At 26.9% G+C, this 13,802-nt stretch overlaps 1 protein-coding gene across 2 annotated transcripts in view; it reads left to right on the top strand.

Annotated features, from left to right (window-relative positions):
• The window catches only part of LOC132926417 (sex peptide receptor), a 222,115-nt gene extending 217,308 nt beyond the window's left edge, over window positions 1-4,807 (top strand). For both annotated transcript variants that reach the window (XM_060990772.1, XM_060990773.1), the window contains one exon: window positions 545-4,807. In XM_060990772.1, the coding sequence (XP_060846755.1) occupies window positions 545-814 (270 nt within the window). In that variant the 3' untranslated portion in view covers window positions 815-4,807. The remainder of the gene's footprint in view (window positions 1-544) is intronic.
• The last annotated feature ends 8,995 nt before the right edge of the window (window positions 4,808-13,802 follow it).

A 13,802-nucleotide genomic window follows, 5' to 3' on the forward strand; every position in this document is an offset into this window, starting at 1 on the left:
TAGAATATATTATACAACAAAGTCTTATTCCGGCATCTACTGAGAACGGGTGATGGGTACTTGTGCGGATTTTTTTATTATTAAAATAATATGTTAATTATGTAAGACCATTTCTTTCTTACAACATATTATAACCGACCAAAATCCTATAGATTCAACAATAATCTATATGTATAATATGTGTTCTAAATATGACGTTTAGCTAAAACCGCAATCTAAATAATTCTGCACCGGTAGAGTCGGTATAATAAACTGTATAAATTCGTGCGATCAGATGTAACAAGTCTCGATAATAATATTATTTCCCGTGTACAATAAATCATATAGCGTTTTCGCGGGCGGTGAAAAGTGAAAATGGGTTTTCGCGATCTGTCGAAATCTCCAGCGCGTGTACCTATACCGCCGTTTAAATCAATATTAAAATACTTAACATTATAGATATAATAATATATGCGGCGATACCGTATGCAATATTATGCGTGGTAGGTACTTTACAATATAATACGATATTATCGTTTGATTTTGTGTTCTCCGTATATTATAGGTGCTGCACATAATATCGAGCAGCATCAAAGAAATACTCGACTATTCGGTGGCCAACCTGCTGGTGTTGTTTACCAATTTCTTCATAATCGTCAGCTACCCGATCAACTTCGCCATCTATTGCGGCATGTCCAGGCAGTTCCGGGAAACGTTCAAAGAGCTGTTCATCAGAGGCTCGGTGCAGATAAACCGTAAACACGGGGCCGGCGGCAGCTCCCGTTACTCGTTGGTCAACGGACCCAGGACGTGTACCAACGAATCGCTTTTGTAAATTCATCGCGAACGCATAATATTATTATAATAATATAATCTGATGTTATCGTGTGCACGCGCACAAGCCAATTTAAAAACCACTCGTCGGACAATTATTATATTAATACCCTACTCGTATATAATAACGATAACCGGCCAACATATACCTATAGGTATCCATACAAAAAAAAACCAAAAAACCAAAAAACCAAATACCCACTTACAGTCGTTGTACACAAAATATTAATATATTATACACAATAATATTACCTATTATACTATTAGTGCGGAATGAATTGGGGAGGGCATATAAGAGAAGGTAATTCCTGCAGCATTGCAGCACAGTTCGTACCTACTACACAATATACGACATATAGTAATGAAAGTTTTCGAAATCAAATGGCTGATACGCACAAACCTTATAATCAGAATTTTTGAGCGTTCAAAAAAGTCCCATTCCCAGCAGTATATACGTAGAAATGAAATGTCGATATCGCTCAGGCGCGGATCCGAGGGGGCGAAGGGGCCATGCCCCCCCCCCGTAGACTCTGCCACACAGGTAAAGTCCAATATGTCTGTTTTTGGCAGCCGATAAAATACGATATGTACATGGTATTGCTTCCCCCCCCCGTAAATATATTCTAGATCCGCACCTGATATCGCTTGAACTACCAGTGCACCATATACGATTTGCGTGCAATAATATTTTGATCTTTATTTTAATTGTGTATTAATTCACTTCATCCGAGAGTTTTGTCCTAAACTCGGTTAATCGCTTCGAAAACTGCACCAATAAAAATACGTTTTAATAATAAATTAATTTAAATTTGAATCAATTCATTGACTCTTTAAACGAGTACTTATGTAATCAATTTATTTTTCAAGCTACCGATAATGCAATGATTACGTTTATTTTGTTTGTTTTTCGTTTTATAGCAGTGTGTTAAATGTAATTTTATAATATCACAATATTAAGTAAATTAAAAATAATCAAACACGATCAAAAAAATCGTTGATTATTATTTTTTTTCTAGTAAGATAAATTGCTGTACAAACCCTTTTCATATAAAATGTTTTTTTTTTTTTTTTTAATTATCTTTATGGGATATTAACAATTGGCACAATGTAAGTTATTTGTCATTCGATTTTGTATTTTTTTTTTTTTTGTTGTTCGAAGCGAGAACAGATGAAGGGATTATTACGTGCAATTAATTTTCCTTAAAGCAATCAATTTATGTCAAACAACATTATTTATTTATTATTACTTCTTTTTTTTTCTTTTTTGTTAGAACATATAGATTTTTAGGTATATTACGTAGGAACCTATCTCACAATATGTTTATTGAAAAACATTTTTAACCGTTTTAAATCAAAAACAAACGTTTGATTTTATAATATTAAAGTTAATCAAAAACTACAAAATATATTGTACACATTCAATTCAAATTTACTTTAATATATGCTTATGCTATTTATTTTAAAAAAAATGTTCAGCTATCAAAGAATTAAGACCATTTTGATCTTTCAGCAACACGATTAAACAATATATTATTAATAAAATTCCTAAGAGAGCGTAATATTTGATTTAAAAAAAAATCAAAGTTTTTTCATTTATTTGGTGAAAAGGATTAAAGTAAAAATGGGATTGGTAAATACTTTATATTATAATGGCTATGGTCATAGTATTATCAAATATCTAACTCAATCATTGCACAAATTACTATGCACAAATGTGTTATCATTTTTTTATAGTTATAATTTCCACATATCTGTGGACAAATTGTTCTTATTGTTGACTTGAAAAATATCGTATTTCTTATAACGGTGTTTAGGATAATAAGGATAATAATATTATATTCATCTTTGATTCGACATATTATTGTGCAGTTTAACATTATCTTAAAAAATAATCAATCCTGGTTTATAGAATATTTTGATTAAGTACCTACACAATTTTTCAATTACTTCCGATTTAATTATTTGTGATTTGTTTATATAAATGTACCGTTTAATTCAAATAATTTCAATAAATACGACAAACTATCTTGTGACTAATGTTATTGGGTATTTATTGTATTTAGACCATCTACAATTTTTAACCATAACAAAAATAATAAAAGTAATATAATATAACTATAAACAAACTTATTAACAAATATTATACTATTTATACTAAATACATAAGTATTTGTTCCTAAATATTAGAAATGCCTACTCAAATACTGGTATTTTTTCAGATCGTGTACAAAGGAATATTTTTTATCTCATAAACAATAACAGTGTAAAAAATATAACATATTAGATTACTTCTCAATTAGCTCATTCAATTGTGAGGCCAAAAGGGTATAAATTACAATACATTTACATACTCAATCAATGAAATATTGAAATGTTTAATTACATTATAGTAAAATACTCATTTTAAAGATAATAACTTTAATTAAATATAGAAATGTGTAGAAATATTTATTTAAAAATAATCTCACTGATATAAAATCGAAAACTAAACTAACAAACAATAAATTAATCATTATATATAATATATATATTACATAGCTTTGTTGTTTCAAACTAGATATAATACTTTGATTACTTATTTTACTTATAAAATATAATTTGCATTAGATTAATCAATATTAACTTTATATTCATGTTTTTTAAAATTATAAATTAACTATAGACACGTAAACACGTTAAATAATTGTGTACTTAACAAACATTTTGAAATGATAAAATGAGGTTTATATAGTAAATAGATATCTAAATATTTTAATTTTATTTACATTAAAACGAAAAATGTACTTTCGATCTTTTTTTATTTAATAAAATACAAATAAATGTAAATAACAAATGGAATGTTTTAAAATTTAACTAAATTAAAATAAGTCTTGAAAAAAAAATGTATGTGTATCTCTACTCGTATGTATGTAGTGTAATCTGGTTGAATTATGTTATATTTTTTAAAAATTTTCTTCTAAACTTAAAATCATATTTTTTTTATTATTATTTTAGCTTTTATCGAAATTGTTTTTGTCTAAAAAATGTTAGAACCAAAGAACTGTCTTTATTACAGCATATAAGAACATATCTTCAACTTTTTGTAATATAACATAAAAATATTTTATTTTAACTTAGACCATTTCTTGATCATAAATTCATTTCTAAAAGTTTTTTTAAGCTAAAAAATTTTAATTCGAATTTCATCGCCGTAAGTTAAACACACATTTTTAGAAGTAGAAAATCAAAAATAATATTTTAGTATAAAAAAAAACGTACTTTCATACTACATTTAACTTAACGTCCATACTATAAATACTTTTTTTTTTAATGTAAAAATATGATATGTATGTTTGAATAATTTTGTAAAATAAATGTACATAACAAATATCAATCATATGTTAATTGATTTTCTATAAATGAATGGGTATTATGTTTAAAACGTTTTTAGTCGTATGAAATGGTAACTAACAACTTTTTTAACGAAATGGGCTTATAAAAATATGTACACTAATACACGTATTAAATATAAAAACATTATATTTAGTAACAAAATATATTCTATCATAAAAATTTCGCGTTGAGGAAATATCCAAACTAGTTCAATATTTAAGTATACCTAGTATTACAAGGGCATATTTGAGAGGGGCGAAGCGAGCATTCCCCCCCCCCATCACTCGTATTTTTTTCTATATAATACATTAATTATTAATTTATTTAAAAAATTGTCCGTTTGATAAAGATCGTAAATCGTAATGATATCATACTTAACACAATAAGATATGTACTAAATACGCCCTTGTAGTATTATGATAATTTTAACTATTTATAATAGTAAAAAGTATTTGATATTATTATATTACCATAATAAGTATATTAATATTATAAACACCATTTTTAAATATTTAATTGTTATACTTATAGTTCATTATTAAATATATTATTTGTCATAATTATACAACATGATATTTAGTTTAGTTGCCAGTTGATATCAATAAAATATAATATATTATAATATTGTACTGTCTGTATTATTACACTTAAAATTACATTGCATGGTTAATATACAAAATTTGTTACATTACAATAAATGTACATTTCCAAAATAAATATACCAATTTAAAAAATACGATCTATAGTTTTAATGAAAATGATTACACATAATATATTAGATATAAAATGTTATAAATAAGGACGTACCTATTAAAAATAACATTGTTTAAACAGAATGTTTCACTTTTACTTCACATTTAAATTTTTATTGTTGGTAGTTATCTATATTTATTTTTTTTGTAATTGAAACATCTATATATGGTACAACAAAATTAACGTGACTCTACTTAAATTTTGAAATTTTAGACATTTAATTGTGTAGGTTGACCGTTGTGCACAATGTAATACAAACAATGGATTTGTCTAACCGTGTGATTCTGTACAACAGCTTAACAATATTATGTCCGACCAGACTTGTATTATAGTGGTTTAATATAAATTTAAGACGCCTATCACATATTATACATTATATATTCTCTATATTAAATACCACATTTTTTTATGCACACGAATTATTCTACATAACAAAACTACGGGTTGTAATAATTATTCAGTTGTGCAAAAAGTGGGATCGGAGAATTTACATAACGCGCAAGACGTGTATAATGACATTTCCTCTGGACAACTGAACGGGAGAGGTATATTTTTTGTTCAAATAATTTCAAATTTACTCAAACTACATGACAGTTTTGTAAGTATACTTTTGAAGTACGCAATATAACAGCTTTTAGAGACAGGGTTGGTGAGAACATTTTCGGGCCCCAGAGGCTGATCGACTCCGGGCCGTTTTACTTACACTTAATTGGCTAAGTATTATCAAGTTTGATGATAATATCTATGTTTATAACAAAAACATAGTTAGTATTTGGTTTAGAATATTATTTTTTATTTATTGAAAAAAAATGAAATAGAATACCAATTATTTAACAACCCTTAAAATAAAAATTAAATTCAGTTAGAAGTTTCTCTTTCTAGCTTTTTCCACAGAAACTTCATTGATGACATTGTTCAAGTTGGTTGAATTGACTAGTTCTTGTGCCACCGCTAACATTCTTAAGTTTGATAGTCTGTCTTGACACATGCTTGTATGTTAAATAGCATCGAGTATTTTTAGTATTAAGAAAGATCGTTCTGCACTTACTGCTATAAAAAATATTACTGTAGTAAATATCCGAATATCCAATCTAAATGTTAGAATTTAAAGTTTTGATAGCATTCAAATAATCCAGAGGTGAGAGTGTCTTCGCTAAAATCAATTTTAAACTTTGAAGTTAGTCTTTAAAAGATGTCTTAAATTGTTGTGTATCGTTTTATCAACGCAATAGTTTTTCTTGAATCTGGTCTATTGTCATTTCTTTACTCGACAATAGCACAAAAAATCTTTCACAAAGATAAAACGCTAATTCAAACTTAACGATCAATCATATAATTCCAATATTACATCCTATAACACTATCTAAAATAATATTGAAAACTTAGCGTTTTAAAATAGTTTATTTATCATCATCTACATTTGAAGACTAGAACTAAAAATATTATATAATCTTTGTAGAGCTCTAAATAAAAGTAACTGCTACTGGACAGCTCCTTGCATACAGTTAAGGAGTGATAAGTACAAGCTGAGTAAATAGCCTTACTACTGACTTCAAGTATAATTGCCTGAATTCCTTTATATTGACTTTTCATATTAGTATATTTGTTATATCAGACAGAATCAGGTGTAGTGTTAACAGTTACACAGTAGCACTTTGCTTTTTCTCTTTCTTTCTAAAATTATTTTGTCACTTCAGGAGCACACAGGCTAATGAATTAATTTTTAATGTCATGAGGAGATCACACACATGCAATTTTTTCTTCTTTGTTCTGAAAATGGGAAATTGTATTTAAATGTTCATTCAAAACTGATAATTTATTATCAAGCAGTTCTAAGATACTCAAGAAATTCCCATTAGATGATTCACTGATATTTTTGCAATCCCTACAAAAAGCTAACCACCAATAATTTTTGTTTTTCATGTTATTTGAGGATTGTCATAATATTGTTTCATTTTAGAATGGCAAAATTTGTTAATGATTATTAATAAACTGTAATGAACGGCCAGGACGACGACCCCTCTGAGGCTCGGTCCCCAGAGCTCTGCCTCCCCTGCCCTACGACCACTTTACCGGATCTATTTAGAAATCAATTATACGACAAATTAAATTTCAGTATATGGTAAGTATTTAGCTAATGTATTTGAATCATTATTGTATATCATAATATTTTTTCCAATCCATCGTTTTATTAAAACAACTAACTATAGGTATAACAAATAATTGACATGTGAAAAATGTCTATAGCCGGAAACTATTTAAAGTGGATCGCAAATTTGTCCAAAAAATCATAAGCGTTATCTAATATTCTAAACCTAGGTAGGCAAATAGTTATTAAGTACACTCATTAACATAATATTTTTATTTCTTACTTTTATTTTCACCTCTTTCCTAAACACTTAATTTAGTGTTTTTTTAAATTACAAATTGTTTACAATTCACGTTAAATCAGTTACAGATGCATTATTCTGTGAAACGACAAATTAACAATTTTACAGAATTATTTTAGAACTTAATGGAGTATAATATGATCGATGACTATTCTCACATTCACATATATTATGATATATTATCTATATACGTCAACCCACGTTTGGAATCTCATTTTGGGAGACATTATGTTCTCTTAGAAAATTACACGCTGAACCATACGTTATATTGTTATAATACAATATGTCTCTATCCGTTTACTTAAAAACTTTAAATTAAATTTTAAAAGGCGCTTTATGATGATAAAACGCTTTAGAACATAATAAAACAGGGCGCTCCGAACTTAAGCCAATCGACAGTATGAGTGAACGAAGAATTAAAAGTATAACGGTTCAATTAGAAATGGAAATGAATAATAAGACATGTATTTTATGTTGTTGTAGAAATAATATTACGAAATAAATCTTCTCATAGAGGCAGACATCTGAAATGGTTTCAATCGTTTACCACGATATTACGTGACTATTGTTTGTGTCGACATTTTAATACAATAGTATTTTTGTTTCACCAGCTCTTTGGAAACGTCCCTCGGGTAAGCCCTTACCCCAGTCCCAACCTAAGACCTTACTGTCATACAAGAATAATTTGTTCACATTAGTAATTCTGCGTCATATAATAAAAGGTCGAGCATTTAGTAAAATTAGTTTTAAATGTTTTTGAGTGTGTTCCAAATGTTTCCGTGTTAATTGTTTAAACCAAATACTTCGTATGTATTCTTTAGAATTTACAATATTAAAGATTGGGCATTATAACATAAATCATAATATTCAAAAACATATAACATATCTAAACCTGCCTAAAACAAATATGATAACCTGAAAACAAAATAATAACATTTATTAACCTAAGAGATGGTAATCGACATAATATAAATAAATTCAAAACACGTTCGTTTCTTCACACTATGGTATAATTACGTATAATTTTATACATTTTATTAAATTCAAATAAGGTTCATACTGTGACATTTTATACTTTTAACAAAGGTAAATATATATACTGGAAACATAAATAAAATCAATTAATTAAGAAACATCATTTAATTTTGATAACAACGTTACTTACATAAATATTTATTATTTTTAGGTACTTTATATATTATTATAATATCGTTTAAAGTGACATTTATTATATGTATTGATTAATTCATAATAATACAATTAATGTTTGATACGCTAATAATATTATACTAGACAAATTATGTAATATCAAAATTGTATATCATAGTTTGGTCGCTCTAACCTAATAGTATTAAAATGGTATTACGTGTCAAAAAACTATAAATTAATAATACCATCAAGAAAATTAATTTAACACGTCAAATATCCTTTGATATAAATTTAACTATTATTCAAAGAGGGATAATTTAGACCTCATTTGGCGCTATAATGGCCTCAACAATTTTTGTTGCGTCTCTCCTAGCTCCATAAAATAAAGTCGATCGTAGAGATCAACAATTATGAAAATGATAAATATAGTCTAATATTAATGATTAAGTACATAATATTATACTATTAAATCACTGTCACACTGAACTCGTAATGAATAATATGACTTTCATAAACAATAAAGTATTATTTAGTAGCGTATAGAAGATATTATTTTTTTAAAGTTTTGAGTATACCTACTTGTTTTATTATACATAATGTAGACATGTAGTTTAACTTGAAGATAAGATATTTATAAAACACATATTTTCTATATAAATTATTTCGTAAAATGTATTTTAAGTTATAAATTATTATGGTAGTGTACATAGATATTTGAATTTGTATAATTTTAAGACAAACCACCTTTAATATTTAGTCATAAATTAGCATGAAAATTGTGTTATTTTAATACGCGTGTTACATAGGTACTTATTATTTAGTTCTCCTTTCAAAGTTCAAACTTAAAACTGAAATGCATACCTACTTATTTTTTGAATACAGAAAATTAATTTATATATTATAATATAATAGTTATTTATAACTCAAAGAGTATGAGTTTAATTTAGATTACCTATTTTAAAACAAGGAAAATTGTATAATCTATATCATGATCAATAACATGGAATAACTATTAACATGGTGAATGGTAATGCATTTTTCTAATATAACTTATTTATTCATTGTATATTTAATTATTTACCTAATCAAATTTATTTATAATCACATTATTGGTGTAAAAAAAACTATATTGACTTTCGATTGTGAATAATATCATACCTAAATAATATTATAAAAATAAATAAATCAAGTAAAATATTTATTTTACTACTTATAATAAATTAAATGAACTATTAATTGATGAAAAAATGTAATTTATATAATCACAATAATTACACACAGTTTCTATAAATGTCCACACCCAAAAAAATGTTATATTTTTTCATTATTACAGTATAACAATGGCATCATATACCTATTTTCTTTTGAAATACACAGAGACGGAATCTAATGAATCTATTTAATAGTTCTTAAAATCTAGGGACTTACAGAATTAGCTATGAACATCTAAAAAATGTATACATTAAGCATATTTAAATAATATACCTATATCGTTGTGTCTCTGTAATTCTGGATTACAGATTAGATACAACTATTTTATGTTGCCGAAATCATAATAATGAGTATTATGGTTTTTTTCTGAATAAAATATTTATTTCGCTTACTGTTTAAATACACAACAAAAATATAATGTGTAAATATGATAATTTAATGACTATATCTCCGCAATTATATCATGTGAAAAATGGACGTTTTTTAAAACAAAAAAATAAGCATTATCCATTTAAAATAATTTTAATTTGTAAGATACTAAATATTAACACATTTTTGACATAAAACAAGTTTAAAAAAACATTTTTTACGTAGTTTCATTGAATACTTTTCTATAAAATATCTTTATATTTAGCTTTATCTAGTTTGACATTACAATATTGAATGTATTTTTTCTTTTAAATACAATATAATATATTATTATAATAAGTACTTTAGACTATGTTGAATTTAAATTATTTTAGAAATAATTATTGTTAATAAATAAAAAATGTTTGTATCTTGATGTAAATAAATAAATAAAAAACCAAAAAAATTTTGAATTTATATTAAGAAAAATATATGACTCACTACCTTGAATATTTAAACCCGCGTATTTATTAATTATATTTGTTATCGGCATGTTGTATTAGTATTAAACTTTTTTTTATTAATTTTCAACGATGTTATCTTAAAAATATTTTGTTTGGTACCTACGGAAATTTCCATTCAACTATTAACAGTATCAACCATCAAAAACTAACTCTGTATTGATATTTTGTGCTTAAGTACCTATTTTCAAATCACCAATCAATTAATTACGATCATAATAAATAATAAAAATACCTATATAAGGTAATATTTAAACTATGTTAAATAAAAATGATATTTTGTTTCCAATTAGGTACATAAATTAAAAATTAAAATGAACAAAACTCCTTAATAAAAGTATTCTATAGAAATGATGAATATGTTTTTAAATTGTGGTGTTTCATTCACCAACTTTACAACATGTTAATGTTTAATTATTATATTTTGTTATTAACGTTGAGATTGTTTGTGACTCAAAAACACTGTTCAAGGTAAGTTGTGTGAAGTACTCGGCGGATTCATTCATTAATTATTTTACGAAATAAACACTGAACATAATATGTACATGTATATTATTATTTGATGTATCCCTTTTCTAAATACTAAAATAATGATCATGTTAATGTATGTCACAAGAATATAATCAAATGTACTACGAAAATAATATTTTTTCTGCTGTCCGCTCGAAATCGAATTAATTGAACAAATAAAACCATTTCTTTTAAGTGGAAGAAATAAATAAATAAAAAAAAAATAAGCAAACGATTGGTGGACGGCTTGTACGTGAACAATAACGATATATTATACTGTTGTGGGGCCGGTCACTGGTCAGATAATAATATTTAAAACGATATTTAACTGCAAACGAAAATGCGGAAGTGTGCACGGGGTTCGCAAATGTCTCTCGAGGGGAATCCCAAATGGAAATTCGAAAAGTTGCCCGTCAGATTTTTACTGTAGAAATGGTTCTCGAATGGCTAAAGTTTGGACAATAAAAATAGTCGTGCGCCTATGCGACGTTCGGGGAGATCGTTAATAGAAATTTCTCACGAACAGGACCGCACTATTGACTATTTATCACCTCAACACTCCCACCCAATGTATATATGCTGTGTATATAGATACTTTTAAACTACGAGCGTGACCAAGTGAAAATATCCACAAATATAATAGGTATATATAACAGAGAAAACTCATCATACAAGCATACAACTATACGAACGTGTCCCGTTGTATGCGTTCACATTACATTCAATCTCTGTAGTTATGTTGGAAGAACACGCGAGTTGCAGCGTCCCGTAAAAAGGTAGATATAATAATATGCACTTGAAAAAACGCAATTTATGAATTTTAAATCGGTGGTTTTCAAACACAACTGTAATAAAATCGATAACAGTTGTTTGTTGAATGCTGTACAATAATTGTAATATAACAAATAAAAAACAAACAAATATACGCGTTGAATCTAATAAACAGTCAATATGGTCTACAACAAAATGATAAATACATAATACAAAATACGCTATCATAAATCAATCAGAGTATCAAACATGTCTCTGTCAAAAATTAGGTTTGTATACATTGTTATTTTATTTTCATTTATAATTTTTTAATCTGATTTCGTTGGCCATTTTGGTAGTTATTCGCTTCAAGCTGGATATAATTAATTATTCGGGAAACAAAATCCATCCGCGTTTATCGTATAATTTATAATATCAGTTATTACCCAATATATCTCGCAACATTATATCGGAGCCCAACCGCTCCCCCTCCCCTTATAAATACACCACGGAGAACACTTAAAAACGAAAAAAAATTGTACTACCCGACTAATAATATAGTGAGATGCAATCCGTGTATATATTTTTACGGGACGCAACTAATAAGGTAGAGTACTCCGGTTTTATTCACCCGCCACCGATATACTCGAAGGTTTACTGGTTTCCGGTTTCCGTATTTCATAATTACGACTATAAATTATATAATAACTAATAATTTGTAATAAAGTTATCCCTATAAAGACTCTGTGGCGGAAATTATGACCTGATTTTCATTTCATTAAAACATACGCATTACATAATATAGATAGGTATACTACCTATATGCAATATTCGTTTCTACACCCTGAAAATTCCATTTCGATATAGTTATTATTCATACGTCATAACTTCCTGTCAAGGTTTTGAAAAGGTATTCATCTACACTCAGTTGTAATTCTGTATACTTATTTAATGCAATGCATGCATTATACACATTAATCAAAATCGATACTTGAAATTAACAGTAAAAAAATTATGGGAAACCTATCTACACGAGCACATAATATAGACCGGTACTTGGGGTTTAGGATTTCGAATATGTGCTCTCTCAGCTTACCCGAATAATTTATAATATCACAAATCCACAAATTGTACATTGTTGTTGGAATTTCAAATTTTTACTTAAAAATGGATTTTGGTATTTATATTTACTGGCTTTCAAAACAGAAACATAAGAGGTATTTATTAGAAATTTTTGATTCGTATAATAATGTATAAATAGCCCAAAATATAACAATTTTTTTCTATAAATGAATATCAACGTTATAACTTATAGTACCTATATGAAAAATGAATCATAATTATTGATAATGGTACTCGAGAGAATAATTTACCAGCCAATTAGGTATAAGTATGAATTTTAACACTTGAAAAACAATTTAATCAAAATTTGGACCCAAATGTCTTCAAAGTTTAAATTAAATTAACTTGCATGTACCTCTACCTATACTTATTGCAATTAGAATTTCTTTAACAATACGTACATGAACTTTCGCTAAACATAATACGTTTTAAATTAAATAAACATGTAGTGTGTGTGTGGTTTACTGCAGTATATGAGTGATAATAGTAAAGCCCCTTACTGTTAGGTCTGTGTAAAAGGTAACAATACTTTAGCACTCCGTGACTTTACACTGATAAATGATGATCGATACCTATGAGACTACCCATCCGTCTCCATAAAATACAAACTATTTCAGTTTCACATATAAATATAATAACACACCTACCTAATTATTTTATACAACCAACATACAACGTAAAATTGAGCAAAGGAGTTTAACATATTCACATATAATGTCATCTCAAGAAATAATTAAATCCTCTGCGTGGTTATTAATTTATTACAATATTATTATATTGTACCTATCTTCTTTTGTTTCGTATAAGGATTACCTATTTTAATTAATGTTTAGATTTACTACTAATGTTTACATTCATATTT

This window comes from Rhopalosiphum padi, chromosome 3 (assembly GCF_020882245.1).
Source record: "Rhopalosiphum padi isolate XX-2018 chromosome 3, ASM2088224v1, whole genome shotgun sequence".
Lineage (NCBI taxonomy): Eukaryota > Metazoa > Arthropoda > Insecta > Hemiptera > Aphididae > Rhopalosiphum > Rhopalosiphum padi.